The sequence below is a fragment of the Apostichopus japonicus genome, chromosome 16, assembly GCF_037975245.1.
Source record: "Apostichopus japonicus isolate 1M-3 chromosome 16, ASM3797524v1, whole genome shotgun sequence".
Lineage (NCBI taxonomy): Eukaryota > Metazoa > Echinodermata > Holothuroidea > Aspidochirotida > Stichopodidae > Apostichopus > Apostichopus japonicus.
In genome coordinates this window covers 41,338,394-41,353,610 of record NC_092576.1, presented here as the reverse complement: position 1 = coordinate 41,353,610, position 15,217 = coordinate 41,338,394, and the positions used below count along the sequence as shown (strand labels likewise).

The 15,217-nt window shown below is 35.0% G+C and overlaps 1 protein-coding gene across 1 annotated transcript in view; it reads right to left on the bottom strand.

The window, feature by feature from the left end:
- The window catches only part of LOC139982681 (uncharacterized), a 26,241-nt gene extending 11,119 nt beyond the window's left edge, over positions 1-15,122 (bottom strand). Inside the window, exons 1-8 of the mRNA XM_071995725.1 lie at positions 14,990-15,122; positions 11,256-11,465; positions 9,017-10,533; positions 6,473-6,678; positions 6,108-6,184; positions 1,964-2,019; positions 1,411-1,531; positions 287-456 (exon numbers count right to left, since the gene is read on the bottom strand). Coding sequence (XP_071851826.1) covers positions 1,412-1,531; positions 1,964-2,019; positions 6,108-6,184; positions 6,473-6,678; positions 9,017-10,533; positions 11,256-11,442 — 2,163 coding nt within the window. The 5' untranslated portion in view covers positions 11,443-11,465; positions 14,990-15,122 and the 3' untranslated portion in view covers positions 287-456; position 1,411. The remainder of the gene's footprint in view (positions 1-286; positions 457-1,410; positions 1,532-1,963; positions 2,020-6,107; positions 6,185-6,472; positions 6,679-9,016; positions 10,534-11,255; positions 11,466-14,989) is intronic.
- Between the last annotated feature and the right edge of the window lie 95 nt (positions 15,123-15,217).

The following is a 15,217-nucleotide window of genomic DNA, read 5'->3' as shown; positions in this document are numbered from 1 at the left end:
GCGTTACATTTGCAGCATAATTTGGTTCGAAACCACGTTTTGAAGGCTGACCTGTGCTCGGTTTAAGCTGCCTGAGTTCGATCTAGATCAGGATGGTGTGAACACTGGATGATTGATTCGGAGCCCAATGATTATATCGAAGGAATTTGTTTGAGGATATCCTAACAAAGGACTTTGAAGCAACATGGTACGGTTTCTCTGTAAGTATCCGTTCAGTTATTATATATGACACATGTACTATTATACTTAAGATAGTCTTACTAGTGTGTGTGACTATTGTACATACAACATTATATCAACAATCTCTTGTTGTGTCATTTTTCTGCCGCCCTTTGTTTCTATGCACATTATATATACTGATGACAGTCCTGGTAGCCGTACACCTGATTGTAGGATGACGTCACCCTTAACCACGTGACTAAATGAGTGGTGTAGGAACACGCTTCTGATAAGAATCTGATGGAATGAAAATATTAATGATGCCGATATTATATATGCTATGAATTAAATAGACAGACTATTTCAGCAGTAATGAACATTCTTTATTGACTAAGTAGGCTACTTGAAATAAGTAAGCAAAACGATATTTTCGTGCAATTGTAGGTCAGTGTTTGAAAATGTCTTGTCTGAAAAGACTTTCGAGTTTGAAGTCAGAATACCATTAAAATACAATAAACTAACGAAAAAACACAAAATGCTTCATTATAGCTGGTAAAATAATAGGTAAATTAAGCTGAACAACTATGATCGGGGTTTGTGTTTCTTGACAGATAAGAGAATGTTGTTCAGCCTGTTAAACAAAGTGAATGGCCTAAATTGTTAACTGTGCTTTCAATGGGCATAATGGTTGAGTCGAGATCACATGAAGATAAGGTTCCACGACTAGTTTGGAACTGTAAGCCTATCACTGTTATACAAAAACCGCGAAAAACACTCGAACATCTCTTGAGAAATTGTCTACATGAAATTAATAATTAAAGTTTGCAATTGCTCATATATTGCAAATATGAAACTGTCAGCAGTCATCATATTATTGTAAACAGTTTGTAATATTAATATAATTTGAAACCGGGAATTAAGGAAACACAACTGTTCTGAATTTACACATAATTATGTTGTTAGTTATGTAGTCATTCGGTGTTTGCAACGGAAAGTACGATAAACGCAGATGAAACTATGCGACAAAGATTTATTAGAAAAAACTTTAGTAAAGCTAAACTTCCCTTCGTCAATAGAATTGCATCTAGACGTAAATGTTAATGCATCAGTTTGATATCCAGCAAACTAGTTGCAGAATTGGAAGTTGATTTTTTTTTTATATTTCAATAATACCATAGGTATGTACAAGTAGACGGTGGCTCTATGGTTAAGCTGACGTTTGTATATTTAACTGTTTGTACACTGACTTACGTTATGACTTGATGCCTTCTCCAGGAGCTGCCTGGTTGACCTCTGTTGTGGCCCGACTGTCACTCTCAGCAATAGTCACGTCTTTTGAACACAGTTTAGTGATAGTATCGACGTCATCAACCTAACAATTAATATTACACACAGGCAATAAATAAGATATGAATTGTACATGTACTCCCACGATGAACCTTGACCTTCCCGTTAGGTAATTATTGTATGAAGATGTAAATATAATACCTTGCAATCTGTTCCAGTTAATTTCTATAATGAACACTGATAAGAACTAACACATAGATATATATGGTTACGATCTTCACTAAAGAATCACGAATTTTGTGTCTGTTTATATTGTTATCACTTCTATGACTTCATAATTTGACTGTAGCTTATTTTACATAAAAGGAACGGTAGAGTGCATCAGAGAAGATGTAATAGTCTTACTGTGAAGTTTGCAAATAATATGTCAAACAAGTACGAAACCCATATGAGATATTGACTCATCATGAGGTATTTTACCGTGGTTTCACTGTGTATCATAGCCATGTACATTTACCTTAATCCACTGCCCAGAATCGAGATCCAAATAACTGCCAGACTTTTGCGAGAAGACTGTATAGGAGAGATAGGTCTATACATGTTGGAGAATATTATATATTTATGTATATGTTTATTTTTACTTAACAAAATCCTGGAGTGACACTGAGGTCAAAGATAGATTTGTAATGAACGTGTTATGATCAAAATGATCAAAAATGCGGTAACTATGACAACCATGCATCACACAAAACAGAGAAGTAAACGAAATTAATCATCTTTGTTATTTTATTTGTTATAAATTTTGGTAAATCTTTGCTAAACTAAACAACAATCAGCGGACCAGCTAAGGAAATGTTACTAATGGCCTAATTAAACTCTTGTGTCATTAAGTTTGAACATATTTGCATGTATCATCATTCTGTGACAAGATATTATCACAATATAAATGTTGATTCAGTATTAGTTGTTGTAATAGTTACATACCTGCAGAGTCTAAAGAAACATAACGTGATCATAATAATTAACATCATAAATATCAAAGAATAACAATATTTCTTTATTATGTTATGTAATAGTGGTTTAGCAATATAATCAGAGGAGAATGATGTCATTCCAATTGAACTGTCCCCACCTCCACGACAAGTCCCTACGGGTAAAAAACCACTGTATGGTCGGAAATAATTGACTTTACAACTTCATAACTCGAAAGAAATGTTGCAACGGTAAACAGTTTAATATGTGACTTTGAAAATACCATATTAGAGACAAATGTGACTAGCAAATCTAAAGTAGGCTCCTTGAATAAGTATTGTCTGCCCTGCATAGGCTAGGCTACGGAGTTGTATTGACCTGGTTTGGTCTCGTTAACGGATATTGATGTACTATGCCTCGGCTAGTGTGAATATAAACTCCATTGACATCATTCTTTGTTCTAAATACCAGTTTACAAAGAAATGTTTACATGTGATACTATTGCAACGGACCATATTGTAGTATGTAGGTTCAATTTCTACCTCTGAGAAAAGTGTTGATTGCTTGGTGGCCCTGTAGCAAGAATATATGTTGGATGTTATTGTGTCAATCTTTATTACTTGCAATTTATGATTGTAATATTGTCAGAGTAAGTGAACTAACTAATAGGTTATACGTTACGACTATCTTCAACATTTTGAAATGTTATTCACATGCCCCAGTAATCAAGTCTTCTGTAATGTATTCTCATGTGACTTGATTTAAAAATAAGTCGCACAAATTATTCCTCACTGAGCCTGTAAAAATAACAATCACGAACGTGTGCCTTTATGTTCCTATTAATTCCTGTATCATATGAATGCAGGGTGTTGTAAGTAAAGCATTGTCATGGAACAGACTGCATGTTTTTACATTTATTTATGCAACCTTATGTCCTTATGCAACTAGAAAAACTTAGACAAAATATTTCGTAGTTTTAATCGTTCTATTGTAACAATGTCCGTGGGGAAAACCAAGAAAGGGATTTGGTTTGTACTTCTTTTAACCCTGTTTCAACTGCTAAATGTCATTGATTTTGTGTTTATACACTTAGAACAGGAGTAAAATATTGCACTAATTATGTATATATACTGCAGTACTGACATATATTATAAAATTTCAGATTGTCGTAGTTGTTAATTCATGTTATGGCATTTTTTCATGATAGCCCATGATAGCTTTTTAGTAAAAATTAGGGCTGTTTATTTAGAAACAAATGGTAATATTGTAGGCGGTATTCCCGTAAATACGGCTACGAACAAAGATTGCTTTTCTTTTACCTTACAAACAAATTGCACGCTTTCAATTTCAATTTATAAATAGGACACATAAAAATGATACATGAAAGACGTAAACATGTACAAACATGAAAGCATGAACAAAAAAGAAAAGAAAAGAAATAAGATGAAGGATTAGAAGTTTTAAAAATTAAAAGGATTATAACAGAGATTCTAAGAACCCATTTTGAATATAAATGGCTGCTCTGTAGATAAATGAGTTCTTAAAAAGCATAATTCTAAACGATGGCAAGATAGTAGGATTACGTAGATTGTACTTGTTGGTTCTATTGCACAGAGAGATCAACTCGGAGTGAAGTGGGTGATCTGTAGAACTATGTATATTCTTAGCTAGTCTTATGAATTCATTTTTAGCAGCAGTGTTTACTTTACCAACAAGGCTTTCATAGTCGAGATTAAATATATTTGAGCAATATTGTTATGAAATAGTAATACCATCTCTTTGATGTTACCGAAACACCCCATCGAGACACCTTACAGGCCTCTTATGTATTTATCTAGGTCATGGATTCAGTTTTCCCACGAGAAGTTTTTAACTATCTTATTGAATCTTGGTACAGGGCTTTTTCCCAAAATAGATTCCATTATGTCTGTGGAACATTCGAGAAGGTTCTCTCACGTGGTATGGAAGTTTCCATAGAAAAGGGGATGGACTTCCAAACTCCCAACCAATTAGGGCAGATCAGTGCCAGCGCACTTATTTTTATATCGTTAAGCTAATACAGGATGGTCAGGTTATTGGCTGCCTTCTGATTATGCGCAGTGGGATTTTTATAGAAGTAAGGTATAAAACGGCATGGGGCCGAAAGTTTTATCACTTGGTCAGCAAATTTATCACTCCGCCGAAAGTTCATCACTCCCTCTAATTGCGTAATTGACGGAGTCAAGTCAAATCATTGTAATTTAGTTTTATTTGTTAAGAGAATCGACAGAGAAGAAATTATACCGAATCATTAATCAAATCCGATCTTGTCAAATTGTTTTTCTGTGAACTCATTGTTTTCGCCCGTTCGAGACATCTCCTGAAGAAGCATAAATACGGCATCAAGATATCCCAGTACCTTTCTATCGCGAGTCCCGATATAGTTTTACTATCGGAGGAAGCGGGCTCGTCACAATATTACAATATTTCAAGAAACTTCTGATTCCTTTCTTGTCCTTTTCAAGTAGAAGGTGATACCAGACAGGAACTGCATACACAATCACTGGCGGAATTGATGAGTTGAAAACCTTATATCTTACATTAGAATGAAAATAAGGAGTAATGTATGCCAACGTTGATACAATATAATACACCTTAGACATCGTTTTAGATATATGTTTAGTAAAGGTTAACTTGGCGTCAATATCAACTCCTAAGTACATAGTATGAGATACCCGCTCAACAATGGAGCCTTGAACATAAGTTTTCTGATCACTGGTCTGAATGAGACCTTGATGTTTAATGTTAATGTTTTCAAAAATTATTTCTTTAGATTTCTTAGGATTAGGTAAGAGGTTCTTCTGCTCACACAAATTGACCATATTATCAATACATGATTTATAGTCATTTTGATTTTCAAGGTGTGTCCGCTTTGAAATGTTACGGGATATAGCTGTATCATCAGCGTACTTAATTACATTACACCCCAGAGAAGAACGTTTATCATCTGTGTATATTGTAAAAAGTAACGCAGATAGAGGACCTCCCTGGGGGACTCCCACTGTAATATTTGATTCCTCTGAGTAACCTTTCTGTAGCTTGACTTGTCGGGACCATCCTTGTAAAAAATTAGCCAACCAATGTATAAGCCATGGCTCATCGATAAAACTACACAAACCTTGGATTAACCGAATTGGTAAAACCGTATTAAAAGCACTTGAAAAATCTAAAAATAAGCTTTCTGATGTAACTTACTCGTTCAGAACTCAACCATACACTGTGTAATCATTTTCCCTTTCTAGTTATTTTCTTAAACCAGATTGGTAATGTTATGTTGTGCGTCGGGTATAACATAAACCTTATAATTATATATAGGAAGGATAATCTATAAATTTGTTTGGTTAATAATTGATCAATCATAGCTCTTGGTATCGATAATACAGTAAATGACACCTAAAGTATACAACCTATACCTACACCATGGATGTCTAACAGTAATGTTATCGTATTATTGGTAGCTGGTAGATGGCTTTCATGACATTACTCGTACAGATAACTTACAGAGCATAAACGCATACGGTAACATGAAAGTTGTTTCTCTGTAATATTATTGACTGATTATTTGGTAGAGACAGAAGGACACGGAAATAAGTTTTTGTTATACTCACACCTTATGAATATATTAAACATATCGATTGTTTTGTAATTACCCTTAACATTCGATGTCTTTAATCTGATTGGAATATAATTTGGATGGACTGTTTCTGGTAGTGTACAATTGAGGAACCTGAAAAGGAAAAGGAAGAAATTTCTAGTTCATTTTCCTTTCATAGATATTTAATGTTCATGAAATAAATAATTCTCCTACAGCAAAGTTAGACGTGTGTTCCGACGACATGTTAAGTGTTTTGAATGAATGTGAATGGAGCCGAGTGAGTACGGAATAGCTTCCATAATGCAGCCTGTTTAATTATAGCATCGCCATGTGGATTGTTCGATCCATGTACCAGGTCAAAGATCTCTTATAACAATAATGCAGACATTTCATGTATCTAACACTGTTAGTAACACTTACCAGAGTTCACGTAAGTCATTTGATTGTTCTGCATAGAGTAATAAACCTGTAACGTCTTCCTCTGTTAATTCTCTTCCTTCCTTTATATCTACGTCTATCTTGAATACTGTAGGAAGATTACCCAAAGAAAGACCAGAACGGAGGACGATGTTATCTTTATCAGCTTTGCTGAAAGATTTAAACAGATAAAGATCAACAATCGGGATCTGTGGGAAGAACAAAAGAAAGATGAATCAATTACACAGGCAATTAATGAAACCGAGATGGCAAAAAGATGTATGCATCAAATAACTATGATGTTAATGTTAATGGAAAAACATAAATTAAATGATGAACATAATATAACATTGAAGTAAAGATTGGTGAATACATTTGAAGATACATCGTTGAATCGATCACGCATTATATAATGTTTAACAGTTTAATTTAGTTTAAACCATAAGTATGTTTATTGAATATCTATTTTGCAGTAAGATATTGACTGAATAGAACAATTTCCACAATTTAAAAAAAAAACACGTTTTTGACTGTTTCCTCTGTCCTCTCATGGACTCTTCAAGACTCAAAGTTAAGAGCTTGATAATAATTGTTAACCAGAATATGTAGTTAAGATAGCGTTAAATGATGTATATTTTAAAGGCATGCGAAATATGAAACCCCAGAAGAGGTTTGGTTAAGGTGTATATAGTGCAGAACCGTTGCACATTTATTACGAAAATCGTGTTGGGGCAATTTGAAAACTGAAAACGTATGATTAATGTAGAAAGGGTCGAGATGCATTTTTAGGCATGTTTAGAAATATAAATCAGGTCTATATAAGTAACCCCTATGAAGGCAAGGTAATTAATATGTTGTGTCAAGTTGCAAAAAGAGGGAGGTTACTCCGGTAGCAATGGTTCTATTGTCCCCTGCTTAATTCCCCGGTTGAACCATTTCTTCCGGTTGTAGTGAGGGGAACCCCCCCCCCCCACCACCGCCACTGAAATAGTGATTTAACTTGGCCGGTTGTGTCACGTTCGAAATGGCTACTCTGCGTATAACTACTGAGTTACAGCTACGTAATAATACGCACCACATGGCTGTTATATTAAGTTAATGTAGCCTAACTTAGTCCACACTTAAAGATAATGTATATATATATATATATATATATATATCACTATGGTTGTGTTGATGCATATCGTGCTTAATATGTATGTTTAAAGGAGTAACGTGTTAGCGCTAAGCGTTCTAAACAGCCTTCTCAGCTTTTAGTGGCTTTATTCTAAGGCTAGGGCCGTGTCCTACGAAGACAGGTGGACCTGTCCATGAGATTTCCACTTCCGAAATTCAAATAGGCCTATGTTAATGTGAACGCCTGGACAGTATGCGTTATTTCAATTAGCTTTAGCGACATGTTTAACGTAGAATCTTGTTTTCCCCTACAAAATGATTTTACCATTTGTATTTTTCTTCTAATTCATTTTTTTTGCTTTTGAAGTGTAATTTTTAATACATGATATCTTAAAATGAAGAATGTTTAAATGCAACTTTCGGGGCCTGGGAAGTTCTATTTCCCGGCAATCTGGGAGGCATTTTTGACAAAAAAAAATGTCTTGCTACGCTAGATAGTGTCATGATGGTCCCTTTTTAGAAATAGCCCACCCACTAAAAATGTGTTAAAAAGGCCATGTTATATACGCACAGCAAAGCATCGCTATCTAACATTTTGACATGTATAATATCTAGATGTTCCTCAACTGCCGCCCACCCACGAATTCGACAATCACTGTGTATAACACCATAAGAAGGCACTCCCCATTTATACCACTGGAACGTTCATGTGTTACACTGTTTACCAGTTAGGATACTTAAGTTAATTGTTTGGATATAAAATATAACTTTGGTTTGGAGGGAGTCAACAAAATATAACATTGATATCCATGGTGTATTGTATTCATAGAGAGTTGATATATAAGCTGTAGACTTCTTAATAAAACCCAAATGGTTGTAGATAGAAAGCCCTAAGGCAATTGTGTGTTACCACATAAATGAGTAAAGTTTATTCTTTGGCTACCTTCACAGACACATCATATACAGATGTTGGTAATATTGGTGTGGGCTCAGCATATCTTTAATTAAGTACATATTCAGCTATAAAAACTTAGCATTACAATCAGCAACAAACAAACAATGTATTGCTTTTTTTTTAAGTTTAGTCGCCAAATAAACTTTTAAATATATGTTGTACGATACCTAAAAACTAAAAAGTGTGAATGAATATTACATTAAATAAATGTAAGTGTCAAAAATTAATGTTTAATTAACGTCATTATTATAAGATGTTAGTGTATATCGTATGTTACCGATTAACTTGAAAGTCGAATAAATGTTTGTTTGTTTTTTTTTTGCCTGAAAACAAAGCTTAATTATTTTCAGTTGTTGTGGAATATTCCATTCAGTTAAAATGAACTATAAAAACAATTAAAACACAAACACTGGTATCGCTCTCATTTCTAAGGGAGCATCAGTTTATAGCGTATACATCAATAAAGTCTTACTTACATTACATTTAGACGCAATATCCAACAGCTGAATAGAAAATCTTTGAAGTAGTTTGCTGTTGCTATCAGAGAGAAAAAACACCTTAGAGCAGATCTCTCTGACACTTTTCTTGATGTCATCATCTATCTCTCCAGTTTGTTCCAGGATGCAGAGTATGACAAACTTATCGCAGTCTTTTCTTCCCTTCAAGTATTCTATTATCTTGCTCCCAACTTTAACGTCAATCCCACAGCTGAATCGATACAGGTATTGAAGATCGAATGGATCTAATTTATCAAGAATTTTCTTCACTTCAGTTGTATTTCTAGCAGCAGCAACCTTAACTACCAATGCAAAAGATGCAAAATATTCACAAAACAGCTTGTGATAGAACCTTGCTTCGGTCTTCGTCTGTATGTATTTGACTGGGGTCATTACATTTGTGACGTCAGCTACTTCTTCCTCTACCAAGATACCAACTAAGATATAGTGATCATAAAACCCTTGACCAAGTCGTTCACCGAGTTTGTCCCTACCCCATGATAGTTGTTGGTTTTCGTTACTGAGGCCCTCAAACGCTACATTACTCAGTTCAGTATGCTCAATTTCATACTCACTCATGTGTTTCTTTGTGTTCATATCCAGGGATTTCTTTCTCATGTGATTATGGAAACATTTGATCATGTAGCTAAAGAATTCTGTAACCGACTTGAGTGTGTGAAAACATTCCTTCTCGTGAGTCATGTGAGCAAACATAACAAAGAAGATAGGAACCTGACATAAGTCGTCAAGTAACGGGTTAGCTTTCAAAGCGCGTTTAATCTTCTCAACAATCTCTTCGTTAACTCCATCAATAGCCTTACGAATGTACTGATCACGTGCTTTCTCGTCAAATCCAACTAATCTCACTCGCTTAGTATTATATCTGTCATAGTCCTTTGGAAGATATCTGGTTGTTAAGGATACGTCAAAATCCTCGAACAAATATTGTGTAATAATTCGGTCTACGTCACTTCCTGTACGTTTGTCCTTATCAGGATACTCGTCATATCCGTCCAGAAGTACCTCAACAGAAGAACAGCTTTCAATGATATTTTTAATATCACTTGATTTGATTCGCGGTTCGTCTGGTACCAAGAACAGTTTGATTGCTTTGTAGATAGATTTGACATTTCCAAGCTGCCTTAACCGGAGAAGAATCAGAATTTCTACGTCTTTCAGAGGTGAACCTTCTACACCGTTGCACCAATCATATGCAAGCTGTAGGGTTACAGTTGACTTGCCATACCCGGCCCCTGCTTCTATGATACGACGCTGTGATTTAATTCGGGAATCTGTGAAAATATCTCTGTAAGAATTCACACGTACCCATTCACCTTTATCTGCTGTTCCTGTAACAGAATAGAACTCTGTACCTCCTTCTACAAATACCTTATCTACACAATATAGTCTCTCCTTAATGTACGGTATTGGTTGGATAGCTTCGTATTGTATTTTATATCGCCTTTTCAAGGCATCTATTAAAAGAGACTTTTTGTCTGTGAAGAAATAAACAAAATCGAATTAACGGATGAAAGTTACATTAAATGATGTCATGTATGTACATGCTCGCAGAAATAAATATCCAAATAAGACGTGTGTTAAAGTTCTGGAGCTTCATCCAAATCATTAGGCGAGTCTACCGAGAAGGTGGAAAACGTAACTCTCTCTTTAGAAGTGCACCCATAGATAATACTGCTGTGCTTACCAGAGGGTTTCAAGTGACAAAATACAAATCTTCCTGTAATTGAATAATGATTGTGTAGGAAACCTAGAGGTTTACGATCAGTGAGAGGTTTACGATCAATGCAAATTCGGAATATTTGGAGGTATTCTACTTGTTGAATATATACTAAACTAATAGTTCAGTGAAAACGAGATATTAATCTGATCATTCAGTAGAATAACATTGAATGTCTCCTTTTATATGGTATTTCAATTCTGATTTAGTTTCTTTTTCATTCTTTTGAGGAGGCCTTATCGAAGGTTATCCAATATATTGTCGTTGATATATGAATGATAGTTCCTATGATGTGGAAGTATTTAAGAGACAAGGCTGAATAACAAAATTCGATCGCATAACAATAATTTCCAACAAAGAAATCAAAATAATTCTAACATACTTGTGCGCAAAAATCAGAATGTAAAAGTAATAGAGATAAATCCATTGACAGAACATGGACATTATAGTCAAACAACACATGGAAAAAACCTTGTTCACCTGTAACTGTTGGCTTCACATTTTCAGTCCTAACAACAAACTTGGGCCTTTCAGTTGACTGCGATGACGTCACAAAAGCTTGAGCAGCTTGAGCAGATGATGATAGTGACGGTTCTTCAAATCCACTGGCGTGTTCATCAGATGAACCCACATCTAATGTTTCAAGCTTTGACCTAAGCTTTTCCATTCTCAAGAACTGTCATCACCGATCTGTGAACGGATACATATGTGTTACCACACAGATGTTCCGTCAAAAACCTTGCTGCAAGTGTTTTATTTTATTAGTTTCATTTGCAAAGCTCGTCCCAATATGACACAAATAATGCTAGATATACAGTTTGGCAAACGGGGAAACTAATCTACACATTATGTAATTTGGAAATAATGAGATAATATGAGATAATACTCAATTAGTTTAATGTAACCAAGCGATGCTTAGGAACCAAATGTCTAACACTACGGGAAGTGCAAGTGGTACTACATATGCACAACAGCAGAAACCTTAACCGTCCGCATGAAGCTAATACGCGACCACCGAGTATACATGTACTATAACTAATATCAATAAAAAAATTAACAGACCACTAGAACTTTTATCTGATTTATATGAATCTCTATTAACACAAGAGATACCTTCGGACTGACACGATAGGGTAAGGTTGAACTTTCGGAATTTCTGTGAATATACCTATTTCTTCATTTATGTGTTGTAGAGGGGGGGGGGTGGAGATTTATGAATTATTGCCTTCGAATGAAAAGTTATGTTGCTCTTCTGGTCGATGTTCCCTAAAACCACCATATTGACCACATGAAAGACATAAGCTAAGCGACGACCGATAAGATTACCGAAAAATTGCAAAGTTTATGCAAAAATGCAAAGTTTACATTGTCTGTGAATGTATCCTTTGAATCAGTGTCAGATTAAGGCAATTTGGTCATGGTATGTGGGTACAATGTTGTTGAAAATACATTAATGATAAAGTGAAATATAGAACTACTTTCTGATCCCAGAAATAAATGTTTTTTTGTTGCCAATTACATTACTCTGAGGTTTTTGCAAGCATTTTGTTTGGAGCCCCTCAATCCGGCCAAAAATGTAAACGAAATTAGGTCATTTGTAAAATGAAGTTTTTCGTTCATTTCATTTATTTGATGTTGTTGCGATTAATGTTGACAAAATGGAATTAGCAAAGGTCATGTGAGGTTAAATTAAGTTTTGTATCACAGAACAGGCTCGAGTGATATCGCGATAAGTATTGTATTATGATACCTAGTTCAAACAAACAGATCCATAATCAACACAAAAATGTATGTCCTGAACTTCTTATGGACCGAATTCTTTGAATGAGGATGACGTTTTAAGCTTGATATTTAAGACTTGAAGACACATTGTTCTAACGTTAAACAAACATTCTAACCCCTCATAACTACACGTGGGACGAATTGTTTGGTTTATTGCGCAATATTAAGCTGACACATGATCTGTATGCAAAATTAGATGATTTTATTAGTATAGAAAGTATTAACACTACAATAGAATGTTAATTAAATATGCTACAAAATAAGGTGTTTCAGTCAAGTCATTATCCTGCTGCATACGTTTTTGTTCAACTAACGCTAAATATAGACAGTAACAAAAGAGGTCATGAACGGGAGAGCAGGGGGCAGTCCCTTTCCTGGATGGAACTTGTATTATCACCGCTGTTTCGCCAATGCTGCCTAGTGATAGTTGATATATTCAGTCTTGTTGGCATTTCACACATTAAAATGTCTTAAGAAGCAAAAACCGCATGGATTTAAAAATGCTTGATGAGGTTTTACTTTTGTCACATCACTTATGTAACAATTGGACCATTTTATCACATCAGTGTTCAGAATGGAATTGCGGCAATTATATGGATGGAAAAAAACTACTATCCTGTTTTGAATGATTGTGAATTACAGTATCTGCGTCAAAATCTGTTGCAGAGAAAGTCGTCTTATTCAAGGCTAAGCAAGTTCTTTGGAAAACAATAGTAGTATAAATGGAAAATACACCCGTTGGACTATCTGTTTTCAGATTGATATTAATGTAAGGCAACTTAGAAATATTTACTAACACTAAATATTAGCAGTAACAAAAGAAGTCATGAACGGGAGAGCAAGGGAATGTCCCTTTCCTACGAATACTAACATACATGAAGTTCAAACAGAATCAAAACCTGTGTCGCTCCTTCTCACTTTAAAATTTTCCCCAGCTGTTTTTTAAATGTATTATGGTCAGATCAATTCCTACAATTAACCAACTGTATATATGACAGGATAAATGCTTCATTCATTGTAAGTAATAAATCTTGTAAATCCCTAAAAAGACATACCACGTTCATCCGATTAAGTACCCAAGCCATTGGCCTGCTGCATACGTATGACAATTATCCATTAAGATATATGAATCAAATCAAATATGTCCCATTATTGTTTGACTAGGATTTGCAGCCCACTGCGATATCTGCTGAACTTAATGATGACCGTATTAGTTAGCCAAAAGGCTGTTATTTTCTTTGCGTTGTGCAATAAGCATACATACAAGATGGTGGAGAGGAAGTACATTTGGCACGTTCAAAATTCCGTCCGTAATGTAAATTAAAGGGAACCGTTAACATTACATACATTTGATCAACCAGACAGCTGATGCGCGGTGGCAAGTTGATATTATCTGAATAAGGTATACAAGACGCCCATAGTAACTGTAGCAGACAGGCAATTCATTGAGACTTAACATCATATGACACACTGCAGCCGAATGTGATCATTGTCCGTATTCTGTGGCATGCGATTACATCGTTTAATGTTAAAGCTCTTCGATCTCTGTAACAGTCCACTGTGTATTTCGAAGCAGACCACATTTGCTTAAATGAAAAACATTTACGTCTCCAGTTCGCAGCAACCATTTTTGGATTTTATTATTTTAAAGGGAATTTTCTGCACTCATATATACTTCCTCTGATAATGTAGCTGAAAATCTGATTTGGATTTCTGTCAAACAATAATTTATAAGAAAATGTTTTCCGTCAAAGCTAGCGACAATATATTATGAAGTCAATGTCCTGTTTTATGTGTATTTATGATCAAAGACAGTTGATATCAGATAAACTTTCAATAGTTTAATACTTCTATCATCAGGAATGATGTCTTGCTTTCATGTTGGGAAATAACCTTTTTCAGCGACCAACAATTCACATCTTTAAATCTTCCTTCACACAGGTAAAACAAAATTACTGCTCTTACAATTTGTCCTTTGAGCATACAAGTATATGATGTGAAATATTATGTTAAGGGGGGGGGGGGTGAGATGGTGTTATAGAAGGGTGGAAGTATATGGAGACAATAATAACCTGGCGTATAGAAACCAGTCTTGAAGTTCACTTTTAACACGTATATTCCATCCGTAGGTGTCCGCTTCACAGATGACAGAAACATTTCCGATGAGAAACATCACTGAACTTGATTTTTACGTACCGATGAAGGGGAATACTCAAACAAAGAGGCACAGAGGTTACATATGAGACTGCACGTGTAAAGAAGAGCACATCACTTGGTATGATAATCTCATTCAACAAAATATGACATACTTCTAGGCAAAGCATTGGCTTTTGTTTGTGGTAAAATGACTTTTGTAGAGCCATTAAAACTCAATCTTTGTCTACGTTAGGTTAATTTGAGGCAGATTAATGTGTATACTCAATGTTACTTACCTAAAGATCCAGGATATATCATAAGGCTTGATGACTTGAGGTAACAAGGCTGAATCATGGTCGATATTAAATATTACAAAGGATCTGGTTCAGTTTCTTACATCGTATGATCGAACGTCTGATAGTTACTGGCTCTTTCTATGATTGAGATGTTAACGTGGTGAAACATTCTATTTGCATTTCTCAAACATAAGATTATTTGAACGGGAAGAAAACGTCATTTAAAAG